General features: G+C 40.8%; 2 protein-coding genes across 3 annotated transcripts in view; one reads left to right on the top strand and one right to left on the bottom strand.

Moving 5' to 3' along the window:
- Positions 1–1,727: 1,727 nt before the first annotated feature.
- On the bottom strand, positions 1,728–15,407 carry dcp1a (decapping mRNA 1A). 2 transcript variants are annotated; one of them, XM_048241925.1, is made up of 10 exons: positions 15,201–15,407; positions 14,722–14,762; positions 14,465–14,587; positions 12,439–12,505; positions 11,472–11,610; positions 9,406–9,522; positions 8,423–8,971; positions 6,167–6,223; positions 4,301–4,525; positions 1,728–4,001 (listed from the first exon to the last, which is right to left on the bottom strand). In XM_048241925.1, exons 3-10 carry the CDS (start codon positions 14,559–14,561, stop codon positions 3,921–3,923), a joined length of 1,332 nt encoding a protein of 443 aa, XP_048097882.1. In that variant the 5' UTR covers positions 14,562–14,587; positions 14,722–14,762; positions 15,201–15,407; the 3' UTR covers positions 1,728–3,920. The 2 variants fall into 2 exon arrangements, with proteins under 2 accessions (XP_048097882.1, XP_048097881.1); XM_048241924.1 differs by having other exon boundaries at positions 14,465–14,592.
- A 2,011-nt stretch (positions 15,408–17,418) lies between these two features.
- The window catches only part of cacna1db (calcium channel, voltage-dependent, L type, alpha 1D subunit, b), a gene marked incomplete in the record, with an annotated part of 78,914 nt that continues 77,695 nt past the window's right edge, over positions 17,419–18,637 (top strand). The window contains 1 exon segment of the mRNA XM_048240394.1: positions 17,419–17,730. Within this exon segment, the coding sequence (XP_048096351.1) occupies positions 17,703–17,730 (28 nt within the window).

An 18,637-nucleotide genomic window follows, 5' to 3' on the forward strand; every position in this document is an offset into this window, starting at 1 on the left:
ATTGAAAAGTTACTTTATTCAGGAAATAGTGAGGCTACCACCAACACACTTAGGCTACAAGTAGCAGCTAGCGATTGCCCAATAGGCTAGTCTGTGCCACTTGTGTAAAATTCACCCGCCAAATCTAGTATGATTTATTTCTACAATAGCCTTCTTGTGTCAGTTGTAATCTAAGTCAGTGTTATGGAATATGACTTATCAAGTCTCAGTTCATAGCGGGTGAACACCGAGTAAACATAGCCTAGCTAGATGGCTCACGATTTTCATACAGTAATATCAAAGATTGCTCCTTCTCAGCTCTCTGGTAATATTCTATTCACAAAATACAACCAATAGTACGGTTATGTTAAATCTTACTTGTGAAAAGTAAATCCCCCGAGTATGGTCCGCCGATTTGAGAAGGAACATGCTGCACAGTGCTGTCATCTTCTGTCTTCTGCTGCAACACAACGAGGAGTATGACCGGTCCAAGATTGGCGGCCGCATTTCTTGTCTCCAGCAGCCAATGCGGCGTCTATGTATATTATGTCTATGGATTAGTCACTGGGTCGCAGGCTAGGGGGTTATCTAAATGGCTAACCAGAAAGTCTCGGGCTGATATGAAATATGCAGATAGATTGGATAGATTTTTCTTTTTTTAGATATGAACAATTATCATTCAGCACATTACAAGGCCGTTTACAGCTCACATGTATTTATAGCATTGCCCAGTAATTACATACCGGTACCCAGTACAATCTACTGTTCAAAACCTACTGTCAGTCTTTCCCCCACACACAATTGTTAATATTGCTGTGTCTCAAGTGAAGATGTGTTTAAAGTATGCAGTGAGTGTGATGTCTTTGTAGGGATGTAAATTGGGACTGGAAATTCACACAAACTTGACCAACTATTAAAAGAGAAATGTTTGTTGGCACAATTGAAGATTATTAAATAATTCAGTACCTTTTTCCCTCATTTTCATTGTTTATTTCATTAGGCTATTGATTGAATTGACATTGTTATTATTGCTATTCTCCTTATTATAGTCTGACTAACATTTTAATTTGTTCCCTGTTAAATTTAAGTATTATAATGTTTTGTATTTGTATGTGGCTTTGGACAAAAGCGTATCCATAACCATAATGGAATAGGCCTATAGTTAAATTAAAAATGAGATTCTATAGGATTGTGGTAACACTACAAGCCTTATAGAACAAAGAATTGTAAAGAAGGTAATTTCAGATTAACACAGGAGGGTTGTTAAGACCTCGTACTATATAGATTATATAGATTTCCCACAGCAGCCAATCAACAACCAAGACTATTTACCATCAACAACCAGGAAAAGAAAAGGCTTCCAACTACACATAGACCATTTAATTTCAGTATGCATCAAGCAGTGATGTCCAAATGTGGTGTTAAGCTGTTATTGCCATCTAGTGGCCACGTGTGGTGTGGTAATCTCTTCAAATTGACCTGTAAAAGCACACATGGACTGTATCAGATCACCCACATCAGTTACCTTCAGAATGGTGCTCCATTACTTCACATTCAATAAGTTTTTGAGAGATATACATCTGCAAATCAATACTATCTGGCCCTTGGCGGCCTTCATTTCTAAGCATCGACACAAATTAAGATCCAGATTTCACAGACACTGACTGAGTCTGTGGTTTTAAGACACGCCAAAACACAAATTTTACATAGGTTAACACATTGGGGGGTGGGGGTATGAATGAACAATATGCTTTCAAGAACTTTTTATTGGAATAATTGGAATAGTTTTCTTAAGTTCTTTAGAGGAAGAAATTGCTTTTGCCAAACAAGGGGAGTACTACGGCTGGCAAGTTTACATGTCTTACACTTTTATCTGCCAAATAACACAGCCCTCAAAAAAGCATTTCACTGGAGTAATCATTTTTGTAAACACATAAAGCCATTTTACAGTATTTACGTTTGAATGACATTCAAGTTTTGTAAAAGAGGAAGAAACATCTAGATCATTCCACTGTTGAATATGTATTGTAGCCTATGTCTACTGTGCTTTTCAGGGCAGTCATATAGTATAGAATGAATACATATGTCAACCAAATACAATGGTCTTCTACCGCTCCCGCCGGTTACATGGCACACCAAACACATTAGCTGCTCAGCACTTAAAGACAGCCATCTGAGAAAATGTTGCTCACATTCAATTGAGATAAACCACTAATAAACACAAAAGCCACATTGGCCATTGGGTCAACTTAAGATCTTTTCAGAGGGGAAAACATTGCTTTAGGGAGGAGTAAATACTTGCCTTGCTTGACCAGTATATAGAAAGGGATCAATTCGACAACTTTGTCTTTCTGTTTTTCAAACCAATTTGGTCAACAATCATAAGCATAAGCTCAAAATGATCATTAGGGCATAATAAGAAAATTTTAACATATGGCACACGCACATGTATACACAAGTGTACAACCACTTTGAATATCAAAAAGATCTCCCTTTCCTCCCATTCTTTGAATAATTGCTAGCTTGACTGCTGGATCGAATTGAATAGAATGTTTGTCATGAAATCTCCTATGGCCAAATGCTATATTGCACACTAACACGGCACTTAAAGGCAAAAGGATGATGCAAGTTCTTTTTTCATTGGGATGATCAAAACTTATTATATTTATATCACAAAAATCAATGAGCTGAACATAAGGCAGATTAATAATTAATAGCCATTCAGTTTCAGTGTCGTTTTGGCATATCAAGTGCTTGACTGATTCCCCTAAATTATTGTGGTGGCCAGTGCTTTCAATGACTTCCCTTTGTAGAATTTGCTGACCTAAAAGGATCAACCTCATGGTTTGCACGCCTACCTTATTGCAGCTGTGCATTCCTATTTGCGGCATATTTAATATTAAGAAAATGTTTTAATCCAAGTTACCATAAAAAATGAATTCATATGGGAGATGGTACCAGTCATTCACTCACCAAAGGAACCAAATTCCCTTTCAAATCAATTAAAAACTTTTTTTTAAATCAATTCAGGCATTTGTAAACAATCCTCCCTTAGTTCTGCTGGTCTAGTGCACAGATTGCGGTTAGTTGTGAGATGCAGTATTCATTACTGCAAAGTCTACAGCCAGGAGACTTAAAACCAAAATCACTCATGCCCTAAATCCTAACCTTTAACAAAAACAAAAATATATCTCTACAGAAACAACATCCTAGCCTTTTGTACAGGGACTACAGATACCCCACAAATCCTTACTTTATATTGCACAAGTTCCCTCACAGTTGGGGAAACGCTGTCAGCAGAGTGCAAAAAAGGGACTTTATACAGAAGGCCAGAGGGAACCTGATGCCAGAAAAAAGATAGGAATGGAGTAAGGGGATAAGAAAGACTAAGAAAACATGGGAAAAGAGACACAGAAAGAACCGGGGAGAAATGCAGTGGCATTGCAACACAAAAACTGCTCTTTGCAGGACACACTTGAAACAGCCATTGAAACTGCGATTCAAACGCTTTGCTCTCACGATGAAGTTGGCGACTAAACTGGCATGCCCTCAGGGGTGAGACCATCACTGATGTTGCCCTGGCAACCCCAGTCCCGGTCCTTGTGACGCGGGCTATGTCCCCGTAGTGTATATGTTGTGAAGCGGAGAGGTGTGTGTGTGTGTGTGTGTGTGTGTGTGTGTGTGTGTGTGTGTGTGTATGTGTGTATGTGTGAGCGCGCGTTTGGGAGTGACCAGTCAGTGACCCAGATTCAGTGCCAGCTAGCCACACGCACGCGCACTCCCTCGTCTGACCCCGCTAAACCAGCGTGACGAGGCCTCGGCTCGGCCTGGGCTGGATGAAGCAGCTGTCCCTTCAGCAACAGAGGGGTCCCCTCTCCCTCCCTTGCTCCCTTCCTCCCTCCTTCCCTGCCTGCCCGCTTCAGTCCAGGGCCTTGGTGTGGTTAGAGCTTCATGTTGTTGAAGTCTTTGGCGAGACCCTGGACGTAGGCCTCGTGGATTGCGCTGAGAAAACGAGGGTCATTCTGCCGAGACACAGACAAAGGGAAAACATTAGCATAGTGGTTTTACTGTCAGCAGGTCCTGCACTGCTAACTCTGCACATAGATAACACACATAGATTGGCTACTGTTCTTTTGTTATATAGATTCTGTACTTTGATGAAGCTCGGATCTATACTGACTGATAACACTGATTCCACGGATTACGTACATTACACCCACAAACATCGTCACTGTCGACTGTTTCAACACACACAAAATGAACTGTACAATCAAGGCACCAATTGATTGTGCCATTGCGTGTGTTTGGGTTGAATGTATACCTTGATGAGGTGGACAAGTGTGTCTTGGAGCTGGTGTTTGCTGAGCACAGCCGATGCTTGGTGTTGGTGATCTCCGCCTCCTCGACTGGCCGGGGGGGATGGCGGCTGGGCCTGGGCTCTGGGCGTCTCTGTAGTCTTGGATACGGAATGCTGGAATGCACTTGGTGAGAGGAGGAAGGAGGGCTCAGCTCCTGGGACTACCAGGCCTGCCTTCATTGAGAGCAGCTGGGGGAGACAACACATATGGGATTAGTTCCTTAAATAAACCCCTGGGGCCGTATTCACAAAGAATCTTAAGGCTAAAATTAGCTCCTAACTGGCAAATTTAGAAGAAACTCCTAAAAATAATGGGTGTGTCACTCGTAACTTTAGGACTCCTAATTATTTTGACTAAGTAATTCACAAAGCATTTTAGCCCTAAAAGTAGCACCTACTGTACAGTGATGGCCAAAAGTATTGGCACCATGCTAAAGTTGACTGAAAAGAGGAATATAAAATCATCTTTTGGAAATTGATCTTAATGCCTTAAGTGAAAAATGAGGAAATATCTAACCTTTAAGGACACCAATTTTCTTAGTGAATGAATAATGTATCATAAATAAATAAATGTTCTTCCTTAAAATACAGGGGTCATAAGTATTCCCACCCCTATGTTAAATTCCCATAGAGACAGGCAGATTTTTATTTTTAAAGGCCAGTTATTTCATGGATCCAGAATACTGTGCATCTTGATAAAGTTACCTTGGCCTTTGGAATTAAAATAGCCCCACATCATCACATACCCTTCACCATACCTAGAGATTGGCATGGGTGTTATTTCAGTTAGCCTATTAGCTGGTTTGATGCTCATTGAGCTCAATGCAAATCAAACCAGCTAATAGGTAACTGAAATAACACCCATGCCAATGAATACTTATGACCCCTGTATTTTAAGGAAGAACATTTATTTATTTATGATACATTATTCATTCACTAAGAAAATTGGTGTCCTTAAAGGTTAGACATTTCCTCATTTTTCACTTAAGGCATTAAGATCAATTTCCAAAAGATGATTTTATATTCCTCTTTTCAGTCAACTTTAGCATGGGTGCCAATACTTTTGGCCATCACTGTAAGTCTGGAACAGCTTAGAAGTAGTCGAGAGGACTCTTAACTCACTAAGACCTATCCACAAACAATCATAAACAGCTGTTTGTAGCATTTCACGTCACAATGTTTTGAAATGCCCATGCACAATCACTTACAGGAGCTCTCAATCGCGAGGGAATAATTGTGCATTGTAAGGGATGTAATAACGCCACCAACAACAACCAAAGCCATTCATTATCAATATTTAAACAAAATGTAACATTTCATTGTAAATCAAATCAAATAGCTTTCAACTTCAAATTCAAGTTTATTGTCATGTACTCATAAAATGATTTATCAGTAAAGACCTGTCATTCATCATCGTACTGTGGATTGATGCTATGTTTTTGGGATAGGAATGTTGTTGTCGAAGTCTCTCTTTTTATTTTGCCTATTTCCTCGTGGGAATGTATAACGCTAATATTGTGATATGATACATGTCAGGGCAATGACCGGCAATGACCCAAACAGTTTCCCTATGGGGACAATAAAGTCTAAATCTGATAAACAATAATACTTAGAAATAATATGTTTGCTTAAGAAATGGTGTTTATAACAACGGACATGGTTGATAGTTTTATTTATACAGCAGTGATAGCATTCCAGTGATTACACTGGACTACAGATGCGACTACAGACCTCCTGAGTCAAGATTGGGTCACTTTGGGTTAAGAAGGAGGAAGAGTCACACCAAAGAGCCGAACATTCAATATGACGGTACAGAACTAAAATACTTACGGGAATGTTTTTCACCAAACTCTGAGATTGTGCAAACACGTCTACTTCTTTGTTTGACTGTGGAGAAAAACAAAAATTTGGTGGCAGGATTCAGAATGACCGAAGACCAACTAGGCATCTGGTGCACCATTTAAAATAATTGAAGTACCATTCATGATATGTTGTCAAATACTGAAGTTGTGGGAGGTACATAGTGTAAACTGTATGTTTCTTTCTTCCCTCATGCCTGCTTCATTTGTCCTGACCAGGAGGGATGAATGAAACAAAAAGCACATTCAACTTCTGCTTAAATAACTCATGAACGGTTTTGTTCAGAGCTGAAAATGCAACTGTACTTGACAGAGGACAGACGTAGGTTGCTGCTAGTGACAAAATATTAGCTTTCAGTGTGGTACGATGTCTTTGTAAATGACATTTACCGGTTCAAGTCCCGGTTCTCCCCCTATATAATAGACGTGCAGGGTGCGAAAGTTTGCCAGGCATAGCAGCAGTAACTAAGGAGGGTGGGACCATATGGCTAAAATGCAAATGGTGACCCGGCGGCCATAACAAGGCTACAGGGTACACTTGCCATCACACTTCAGTCCAGCAGATGGTGGTAATGCACTGTGTTTGCAAACTGCCAAAAAAAAAAAAAAGCTCACAGAAAAAGAAGGGTTCACTGACCTGTCAGAGAGAGGGAGTTAAGTCATTTAGAGACGAATGACCGCGTCGCAGGAAGTGCATCATAACAAAGGGACGCCAGACCCTCTTGTAATAGCTGTACAGCTGTACTCAGTGATACTGCAGACTCGTAAAAGTAGTTAGAAAATAAGGCAGAAAAACAACAAGTTTCCTCATGCTGCTTCCTTATGTTGGAATATGCAAAAATGTAAAAACAATCAAGAGGATGCCTTCTTGTATGTGATTTCTGCAACAGTGATACTGCAAACGTGTTGATAGCCTATTGTTGATTTTTATGCTGTAGCCTAGTGTAAAGCATGTCACACAGTAGCCTAGTCTACAGAAAACACTTAATTGATGTGATATAATGATAACGTGTATGCCTACAATGGTTTATTAAACATCATAGTCATTTATTTAGTCAGTCATCATGTTCATGTTAATGAATAGGAAGGACATCTAAACGATAGCCATAAACCAACATATCTGCCGTGAGTCCCTATGCGTGAGTCACGAGCTCCTCCCAGCTGACTCTGGCAGATCACATGGACAGTCAGTCGCGATCGATTATTTAATAAATACATGTGAATTACGAATAATAATAAAAAGCTTCTACCTAATGTAACTATTTTTTCCATGAACTGTAAAAGAAAACACGTTTTTTCGCACTGTATTCTCCATAAAGAGTAAAGTAAATTATGTACTTATTTCCGGAATAGACGTCACTTCCTGGACTCGTCTGAGGTTGGTCTAATGGGTCTGAGGTCTCTCAATGACCTAACCCCTACTGCTGTCAGAGTAACCTTCAGTGAGTTTTTTGGCAGTTTGCAACTGGAGTGCATTACCACCATCTGCTGGATTGAAGTGTGATGGCAAGTGTACCCTGTAGCCTCGTTCTGGCCACTAGGTTAATAGCGCCTTTAATCTGGCCAAATTCACCTATTTTGACAGTCAGGGACAGAGACCGTTGAGACATCATCAGATACTACTTCTACAGCACACCACTGCTTTAAAGTAAACAGGAATATTCCATTTCTGCTACACATTGTAACATCTTATTCTGAATATTGCCATGACCAGAATATGGTCCTTAATCGGAATATTGTGTGCATGGAAACGTAGTCTATGGCTGCACAATTATCCCAGTATGAACCAACGCAATCATCTGTAGCAAAAGCTACCAATAATCATACACAGTTAATTTTGTCACATTTCAGACTTTTATATTTATTTCATCCTCCTTGACTATGCCACTTATGGTTGGTGGGTGTGCGTGTGTGAGGGGCACAGAAATTCTGATTGGTGAGCTTCATAGTCGGTCGGGGGTGCTATGCTTCTTGTGGACCAGGTGTGCTCACCAATCAGGGGTGGCACAAACTAAAGAGACATTTGGATTATTAAACTGAATCAATTAATTTACATTCAGAAATCATATAGCAAATCGCAATAGCAATATCTGTCAGAAAAATCGCAATTAGATATTTTCCCCAAATCGTGCAGCCCCAACGTAGTCAATGTCTAGAATGAATCTGGGTAAGATAGATAGATACTTTATTGATCCCCAAGGGGAAATTCAAGTAAGGCCACACTCACCTGAACAGGTACGGTAGGCACGCCGCCAAAGGCTGTTGGCTTGGGGACGGCCTCTCTGAAGCTCTGAGGAGTGACCAGTGAGTTGGTGAGAAAGCTGGGGGCGAGGGGGGGCATGGAGAGCTGGTGGCCGTCGGGTTTGGTGGGGGTCATGTAGGCCGGTGGCGGGGCCGGGGGTCCAGGTGGGCCGTGCGAGACAGGTGGCGGAGGACCCAGGTTAACCAGCGGCTCAGGCCCCGGTGGCGGCACCAGCCGAGGGGATACGGACGTCTGTTGGGGCTCCCGAGGGCTGGCGGGCTGGAGGAGGGGGACAAGGCCGGGGAAAAGCGGCCGGTCACTCCCCCCGGGGTCAGGCGCAGCAAGACGGGGGGTGAGCAGAGGCTCCAGGGGAGGGGCCGGCGCGCCATAGGTGCGTCCAGGCACGAAGCCCTCGGACGGCTGGGAGGCGTCAACAGCGCTGGGGCCCGGAGGACAGGTGGGTGCTGGGTCTTTGGGTAGGGAGCTGCCAAACAACTCCTCTACCGTTATCTGCTTCACAACTGTGTGTGGGGTCTGGGGACAGGTAACAAACATTTTGAGCAAACAGGTAAGCTCAAAAACAATGCATACACAACTGTGCTATTACCATCATAGAAACTACAACGACTCTCAACGTCTACAACGTCTTTCTAAATGGCAGCTGATACACCACTGTGCCCTCTAGGGGATGTAGATATTTTCATAGGGCTCATACTTGAGACAATTTGAAGGCAGTCTTATAAAAATAAAAATAAAAAACAGCTGGAATAAGGCCTGCCTTGACAGCTTTTTCCAGAATGGTCAAGTTACTTTTTAGCCTCCCTTGGATAACTTGGGTGCAAAGTGGTGATTTACTCTGAAATCTTGCAACATAAATGATTCCCCAAAAAGGCCTAGAAGTGGGGCTTGAGAACTCAAGAAGATGCATACTGCAGATGAGTTATAAGTAGTTCCTGTTCCACTGGTACCTTGTCCTGTGGTGCCGAGTTGGCCCTGCGCTCTGTGGACTCTGCAGGGTTCTTTGCTGCATCCTGCTTCTGCCCTGCATCTGTAACCCCACAGGGCTCCGAGTCACCTGACTGGCTCTGAAGGAAACAAACACACATACGTACTTAACAATAATAATAATAATAATAATCATAATAATTAATAATAATACATTTAATTTGTATAGCGCTATTCAAGACACAAAAACGCTCATATATACAAATTATATAGGGCTATTATATACTGATATGTATAATATGAAAGATAATATGATAGTTAAAGTAAGCAATGAAACAACCACACAATTAATTAAAGTCCTCTTTAGAACAATCAGTTGGCAGACTGCCTTTACGGAGTGTTGAGAGATTTGTACTGATCATTCAAATCACCTTTCAGAGAGAGGCAGGGCCATACAGGACATGCATAGAGCTGAGATAAGGGACATGCTCTCCCTGTGGTGGTGGTGTTCCTGACTGGAGTAATCCCAGATTAAAACACACAGTAATCCCTCCTGCATATGAGACTGGTGCTATACAGTGATGGCCAAAAGTATTGGCACCCATGCTAAAGTTGACTGAAAAGAGGAATATAAAATCATCTTTTGGAAATTGATCTTAATGCCTTAAGTGAAAAATGAGGAAATATCTAACCTTTAAGGACACCAATTTACTTAGTGAATGAATAATGCATCATAAATAAATAAATGTTCTTCCTTAAAATACAGGGGTCATAAGTATTCCCACCCTATGTTAAATTCCCATAGAGACAGGCAGATTTTTTTATTTTTTAAAGGCCAGTTATTTCATGGATCCAGAATACTGTGCATCCTGATAAAGTTACCTTGGCCTTTGGAATTAAAATAGCCCCACATCATCACATACCCTTCACCATACCTAGAGATTGGCATGGGTGTTATTTCAGTTAGCCTATTAGCTGGTTTGATGCTCATTGAGCAAATAAAAATCTGCCTGTCTCTATGGGAATTTAACATAGGGGTGGGAATACTTATGACGCCTGTATTTTAAGGAAGAACATTTATTTATTTATGATACATTATTCATTCACTAAGAAAATTGGTGTCCTTAAAGGTTAGATATTTCCTCATTTTTCACTTAAGGCATTAAGATCAATTTCCAAAAGATGATTTTATATTCCTCTTTTCAGCTTTCAACTTTAGCATGGGTGCCAATACTTTTGGCCATCACTGTATGCCTAAAATGTCTGAATCGTAAGACTCTGTGCATGGGATAATCAGAGGCACAAAAGCTTATGCCAGGGCATAATGGTAAAGAATTGGTGGTCTAAAAGTCCATAAGCGTGTGCTTGGTACAGCTAATTGCTAGTCACCAGTCACTATTTACCTATGCAGCCTATAGCTGTTGCCCAAAGGCTGTGCATTATCTGGATTAGAGCACAAGGCTTCAATCACACTTAGGCAAACAATCACAGGCACAGGCTTAGGCTGTTAAAGGCAAACTCATTCACACCTCTACTTCTCCAATGGCTCTACTTTCGTTATGGATTCGTGCTCAGTTCGTGTTGATAGTAGACACAGTGATATGGGTATATAATGGGAATATCTTCCAATATCTGACCACTTCTTCCATAGAACGTCTTCTCAACTGAAATATGACAGCCTACATTAACAAGTATATCCCACTTGAAAATGTAAGAAACATAAACCAACATATTCTGCCAGCCATAACTAAATTCTGTTACTGAGCCTACCAACATTTATGTGGTTAGCACATACACTGATATGTAAACTTGGCTACTCCATTCGGCTGGATTAGTAGGTGCTGTTCCTAGTTGCATAAATAAATCATAACTCCTTCCAAACAACAAATCATAACTCCTTCCAAACAACACATAACTTCTTCTTCTTCATACTGAAAACAACGTCAGCATCAAAGGCACATTCTTGCAATTCATCTTCTCATAAGCCTTAGTACAATGACCCAACTACACACTGGATATAATCAACCTTACATGGCTGTTGGAGTGCTGTTTCTTTGCGTCTGCGGCCCTGACCGAGTGCTGGTCTTACCCTGTGGTACTCCTCTTTGGCTTTGCTGAGGAGCTCCAGGATGTCAATGGGACGTGTTTCCACACACCCATTGGTGCGCCCAGCAACTGCTTGATCAGGAGAGGACTGCTGCGCCCGCAAAGCTTCCTCCTTCACTATCCTTAAACATCAGATTTGCACAAACACACATAAACATGGCAGCTTCAGTAACACAGACAGAAAAAACTGTGTAAAAACTTTAGCCTTTTGATCTTCCATGACTAAAATAAAGACTCTAAACACCAGAGGGCAGCATTGTTCAGTCTATAGTCCTGCCAGGAGCCAAAGTCAATGAGAATGTTTGAGAAGTAAATATTTGGGCCATCTGGCCACTAAAGACAGCTTACGGTCATACCAGGCATTTCTCTTAAATGGAATGTTAGTGAAAGTGGTTACTTTAGGCTACTTCACATAGGGTTGGAATAGTAGCTCACTTTAACAACTAAACAACAGACTGAAAATCTACTGAGATAAGTTAAGAGTCTGTCCTTAACTATTTCCAAAACAGTCATACAGTTAAGAGGCCATTCCAGATCAAAGTGTGGTAATATCTTCCTTGTAAATTGGACTAAGTGGTACTTCTGGGCGCAAATGTGTGGGGAAACAGGTTTGTCCTACAAGTGAGTTTGTCAAACCATATAACTCTGACCAACAGAGTTGGACATTTTAGATAAAATGCCCAGAGCTACTGTCTTCTGCTTAGTTATCAATTGCCTCATGTCAGTATAATGGTCAGGTTGCCTGGCTACACTGCCTATTTTTCAAATGACCAACAGGCTGCTCTGCTACACCATGACACCACGAGGGCAGTCTAGTGGCCACTAAAGATCCTCAGCATTTATTACACCTGTGCTGCTGCTTCTCACATCGCAAGGTCTCTCTGCTATTAAAATGACGAGGAAAATGTTGTTACCACCAAAGGCCACAGACCAGGGGGATTAGCCCTTACCTCACCATCAGCTGGGCTATGCGCTGGCAGTCAGTCTTATCATAGAACCAGATACTGTATATTCCCACTGTCCAGAAAGGAGGAGGAAAAGAGAGCAAAAGGGAAGGGAGGAAGAGGAGAAAAGACAGGAGAGAGGGGGAGAAAATTAGACTTTACTATGTAACACTTCATTGTAATGTAAAGCACATAGAACATTTATGACCCTGCTCACATACTTACAATATACTTATAAGACTAACCAGTCTGCATTTATTCTCACCCACAGTCACACTCTTAACTTCTCAAGAGCACATTCCTGAATGTCAATTGGATGTCTAAGTCTCTAATGCAGGCCTTCTTGGCACAGGCAAATCTAAATAAAACCTTCATCACAACCTCAAGGCTGTCTGCCTATTCCAACTTCTCTCGATTTCTGTGGTCAAACTCGAGGTGGGAGGAGGCTACTGCAGCTTCACACTCAGGGGACATTCTTTATTCTTCCAGCAAAGAGTCTGACTGAAATCGAACCCATGCTGATTGGAAAGCACAGTTGTTTCCAGGAGTCAACCGAAATATTTGTCTCATAACTGGACATTGGGTAAACCAGTTCGCTGATAGGATGGTGACAATATAACGGAACCTCTCAGACTACCCTGAGCTGGGGGAAAAAACAGCATGATGCCCAACATGGCGCCCTCCTAAAACGGATGAGGAGGCAAGTGGTCCCCCTGTCATACCGCTGAGAGGACTGAAGCTTGCAACAGACATGTTCCTGCTGAAAATGTCTCGCCATTCTCACAACTTCAGCAAACTTCGTCACAGAGGAAAAGTCATGTTCCGGAGGACCATAAGACGCTACTTCCGAAGTGCACACAGAGGCAAGTCTTCTTTCATGCATGCTAACATGTGTTGTATTTCAGGACACTCTAGGCTCGTAGTTGACATTAAGGAACTTAAAACTGACTGTTCTGGTTCATTGCGGACCTTAAAACAAGGTAATCAAATAAGTCAGAAGGCAATGGCAAAAGACAGATGGACTAAATTACTTTCCAAACTCACCCAACAGAATTTTCCTTTCATTATTACAGCCCTGTGTTGCTTTAAGTTTCTGAGCACTTGGTTTTTATTCAAATTATGCTGCAAGGACATGTGTGCTCCTCATCGGTCCAAGCCAGAGTTACACCAGTTTAAAGAATGCTTATTATGTTTTCTATTTTTAGCCATTCACTGTTATTCATGTATGAGGTAAAGTATTTCAGATCTGTACAAGACAAAGAATGAAAAATGCTGGAGCAAGAACATAACCATTCATTACACATTCCAATAAACGTCAACTATCCAAGAGAACTAGGGTGAGTTAGAGTGCAGAACCATGCATGGCCTGCATATGGGGGAATGGCTCCTTTAATGAGCCGAAGAGCGACTTCATTCCTTGAGTCACTCAGATTATGTTTATGTTATTATCAGGAAAAGGGGGTTTTATAGCTCTGTGAGTGTTCACATATACGGACGCTCAGGTGATGGACGGTGCATTGATACAGAAAGACACATCTGAAAAAAACACTACAGATCAGACCCCAGAAATGGAGCCTTCACACTAAGTTCTTGTTCTCCTCAATGCTGGCCATGCACAGTAAACAACAACTTGCTTTCTCAAGGCATCTAAAGCACTTTACAGTGAAGGGGGAAACTCACTAACCGCTACCAATGTGTATTATACGCCAGATCAATCACTACACACCAGCTTGAGATGGAGAGTGAGGGAATTTAAACAGACCAAAAACACAAAATCTACATTAACTAAAGTGGTAAAATTAGGTTCTAAAACGGTATTTGATAAAAACAGGTATTATGCATGTGAACCATTGTCTCCCTCTGCTGGGCCAAGTACATAATTTTAAATCACAGTTTGTCAATATTCTCCACAAACCCAACTGAATATTTTCATGATGGTATTCATTTTCATAAACGACATCATGTCTAAATAACCTGTAGTATGACATACATGATATACATGTATATTCAGACTTTGTAGTGACTGACTTACAATTGGCATTTCTGTAGAGGAGGAAAGGGTCCTGTAACTGGAATTCCAAGTCTTTATTTATGGGTTCCACCAGGTTCTCTGTGCTCAAACGATTCATGATAGTGAACCCATGATGAGGAGATGCTGATCTGGGAACAAAGAGATAGGATACATGTTCAGAAGAGTAAAGTAGTACTGGCAACACGTATATCATGAACAGCAACATAATGGCATAAAAGCAACCCATATTGGAATGGATTATTGTAACGTTACTTTACCTGGAATAGACGAACAAGGTGCCTTCAATGTCGGTTTTTTCCTAAGGGGAAACAGTGATGCAGCTTGTTAATTGCAATTTACGCTCTCTACAATAACATTAGGTTCATGGTGATTGTTTCGTGTGACACGTCGACTTGCAAGTTTTCAGTTTGACTTGATACAACTAAGTTATATTTTCAATATATTTTTACCCTATCAGGAACTCATGCCTTGATTTACGTCTCGTTACTATTAAACAATAACAAGCTGGCTAACGTGAAGTCTAACCGTTAATGTTACTTGGGGTTATTAACATGTTCTCCAACGTATCAAAATCACTTTTAAAAACACAACATTGGCACCATAACACTTGTAAAACTTAGCTTGTTTTCTGATTATCTATAATTGCTAACGTTAAATAGCTAGCAATAGCCAACACTCTTCGGCATTAGTCTGGGATGAATACCGTTACAGCTTCCGGAATTTATGAAAATCTTACCCATTCGTTTGCTTTAGAGTTGAATGTGTACAGTGCTACCTGCCCAGTTAAGTCGAGAAGTTTGTTTATATATGGATCATATTGTTGTAAAGCTGCAAGACTCATAAGATGTCCAGCTTTGTTTACGGACTCCATCTTGTACGCTGCTAAACACATGCGACGACAACACGGAGGAAATTCGAGAAACACATCTCGTCATTCTTTCTTCCCCGGTACGGGTAAACCAGAATGTATTCGATAGTTCCACTTTCGAATAGTTCCCCCCGCACAGTGCTGAACCAGTTCATTGCAATTAGCACGGATACGTATAAAGGACCGTTATTTTTTCATTACTGAGTGTAAAGGCATCCAGTTGAAACGCTATCGAAGCCTAATCATTTGCTACTAAAATAGATTTGTAAAGGACAAGTTAAACAGTTCACGTCCAACGCAAGGGGGCAGTAGGCCTACAAAATGTGCATGGATAGAGCTCAGCGTAGGCTATAGGCCTAGCCTTTTCTTGATCATAAAGCCCAACTTCATTCCTTAGCAAAGTTATTGATGTGGTATGCTATTAATTTACTTATAAAATACAATTTTATATAGTCTAATTTTTTCTTTAGTTTAATTAATTTGGCCTTTTGTAGCCTGCTATAGTCTGTGGTAGGCCTATGGACAATGGAAATTAATTTTGACCTAAATAATTATTTCCAACTGGTTTACAAGGCACATTTTTCAAAACGGGTCCAATAATTTAAAATGCACTCCTCTTCAGTTATTGGCTGAGGTAGGGCTGAAACACCCTTAGGTTGACTCAAGAACATTAGGGGGATTATTATGGGAGGATTATCACTGTGAAACAGACAGTTATCTGCTACAGACAGGTTAATCCGCTGTTCTGAGGCTAACTTCACATACTGCGGTACACTCCTGTACATTTTTTATGTTGCTGAGAAATGTGGCAATCTAATGTCGTCCTCTGGTCATTTAGTGGAGGGAGATGAATGGCGTTCATACGCGGGATACGCAGACCCCGCCGAGGTAAGGTTGCCTTGTTTCTGTAGACCTCAGGAAGACTGGTCTCATAGCTTTCACAGTCAAATGGCGATATACACATAGGTCTATCTTATCCATCCACTCAGAGAACATTTCAAAGGTCTTTGAATCTCTATTGTTCGTGCTGTTTGTAAACATATACTAAACATCTAAGCTTCTAAAGTAAATCTGTCCAAGCAGTAGGCTACTGTCAGAACAACAATCAACTGTGTGAAGTAGGCTGAATTGTAGGCTATGAAATAAGTGTTGTCTTGGGTGAATTTATTACCTTGCTCACTGGTCACTTTGCTCACTGGTCACCGTGTTCACTGGTCAAACGAAAATAACTTGGCTAGGTTCCATTATTAGGGTACGCTTCTTTAAGTTATTAAGAAATGTGGCTGTATGCCTTTGTTTTGGTTGTTGCCTATCCATCTGAGCCTTAGGCTTGTCTGGCGTTTCTCATATTTTAATCTCTTGCATTTAAACAACAACTTTCCAGTTTTAAAATGTACTGGCACACACACACGTGGGCTACATATCCTGTCCATTTTCCCTTCAAATTCTTGCCTCAACATAGGCTAGCAGCACACATTTCAATGAATTTAGATTGTTGTTACATTGAAAGCAAAACTATATTTATGTGATCATAAGCACAGCCAAGCAGTGAATAACCTAGGGTTACATTTAAACTAAAGTCTCATTACCTTATAACTTAATGTAGGCCTATTGTTTACATTAGTATTTTAATTCTAATCAGAACTTTTAACGCAAGTACATTCAACAATGTTTTTCAATCTCTTGGTAGTTTAAACGCATACTAGGCTACTTCCATTTTATGCGTTTAAGCTATTTCAAGTTAGTCTCAAGGAAGGTCAAATAAATATCATTCATATTTTAACTAATTAATGCACGTAGGCCTAATCTTTTAATTATTTTTTTGATCAAAACGACAGCAGAGGTTTTAGAAAAATTCTTCCCTGTGGTTTTCTGACTCGAGAAAGCTGCATTTTTTGGTGTATAAATGTGGAAAATTGTGTCCATCTGAGAGCGCAACAGGACGCACAATCCCTCAGATGCTGTAGTTTGTCTCCACTAAAACGGGATTAACATCCCCCCTCGGGATTTCCAGCACAGCCTCAGCCTCCCCTCGCCGCATCCCACTGTAACATCACAGGCTACGCTCACACACAGCGATGAGAGGGAGGAGAGAATGGATGATGCTGTCAACAGTTGGATTTCCACACACCTAACCAAGACTTCATAATCAAATAACTGGCCATCAGTCGAGAGTGGATACCATGAGCGAGCTATCAATCATGTGAAGCCAACACCCGGATGTTGCAACATGTTCGCGCAACTCTCAGGGATAACTACAGAAAGCACTTTATATGTGGATGAATAAAATTTAATGGACGTCGATGTGTATGTCCTCTGACACAGTTGCGGATACTTCTTTAGACGCACATTTTCGATGTGGAAGAGGGAATGCAAGACGCAGAAGACCAGTCAGAAGGTAAACGTGTAGCCTACCCTGTGCTCAACTGTCATTGATGCCAGCGCGAGATGGGGATGCTTGCGCTCTTGCAGCGCAATCGCCTTGAGCACGGAATGGTTTCATTTGTGCGTGTGCCACGTTCGCCCTATACTAACCCGTCCATCTGTTGTTCAGTGGCATGCTATGGGCGCTTGGATGGAAGTATTTGTAAACTTTCAATTAAATTGAAATAGCCACAGAGATTATTGCTCTCAGCCAAGGTATGGTTATTTTCACAAATATTTCTGTTCGCCGAGTTTGCAGGAAGGTCAGGTAAAACAAAATCATTGTAGTTTTAAAACGAGATAACATAAACGCGCGCATGATGAGATTTTATGTAGCCTATGCTCGATTGATAATCATGATAGCCTACCATTTATTGGTCATGTTCCCATTACCTGCTTGCATTTTTTTTAACGAACCGAGACTTTCTCAGTGTTTTGGAAACAACCTTATATGTTATTATTAGCTACATTTCCGTAAAACTATACTCTTGGGGTAGATTAAAATGTTAAAAGGTACAATATATTTTATCTATGTGTGAATAAGCAGACCCTTTAGTAGCAGTTCCTTTGGGCTAGTGTATTTAAGCATAGCCTACTTAACAGCTGTATTACCTGTTATTATGCATGTAAATCTTTTTATTTTCTTGACTACTTGTCACAAGTGTGGTCATGCAAATGTAGGCCAATGCACAGAGGTCATAGGACAATCGGAATAGATTAGGAAGAAGAAATATTAGATTGAGCTTTAATATGGTTTGTGGTGCTTTGGATATTCTACCTAATGATTACCAAAAGTTTCTGAAGAGGACAGGACATCTTTAGGGCGTCTGGCAACCTCAGCACTGTTTTAAATGTGTTTTAAACTGTTTTTAATATTTACT

The sequence above is a fragment of the Alosa alosa genome, chromosome 4 (genome assembly GCF_017589495.1).
Source record: "Alosa alosa isolate M-15738 ecotype Scorff River chromosome 4, AALO_Geno_1.1, whole genome shotgun sequence".
Taxonomy (NCBI): domain Eukaryota; kingdom Metazoa; phylum Chordata; class Actinopteri; order Clupeiformes; family Clupeidae; genus Alosa; species Alosa alosa.

What these genes read in the sequence shown, in the direction of transcription:
- dcp1a (XM_048241924.1), bottom strand. Translation starts at nt 15,356, where the DNA reads ATGTGTTTAGCAGCGTACAAGATGGAGTCCGTAAACAAAGCTGGACAT. An exon ending in ATAGCCCAGCTGATGGTGAG is followed by an intron (nt 11,611 to 12,438) that starts GTAAGGGCTAAT and finishes CTGATGTTTAAG; the next exon opens with GATAGTGAAGGAGGAAGCTT. An exon ending in TGCCTACCGTACCTGTTCAG is followed by an intron (nt 6,224 to 8,422) that starts GTGAGTGTGGCC and finishes TTTTCTCCACAG; the next exon opens with TCAAACAAAGAAGTAGACGT.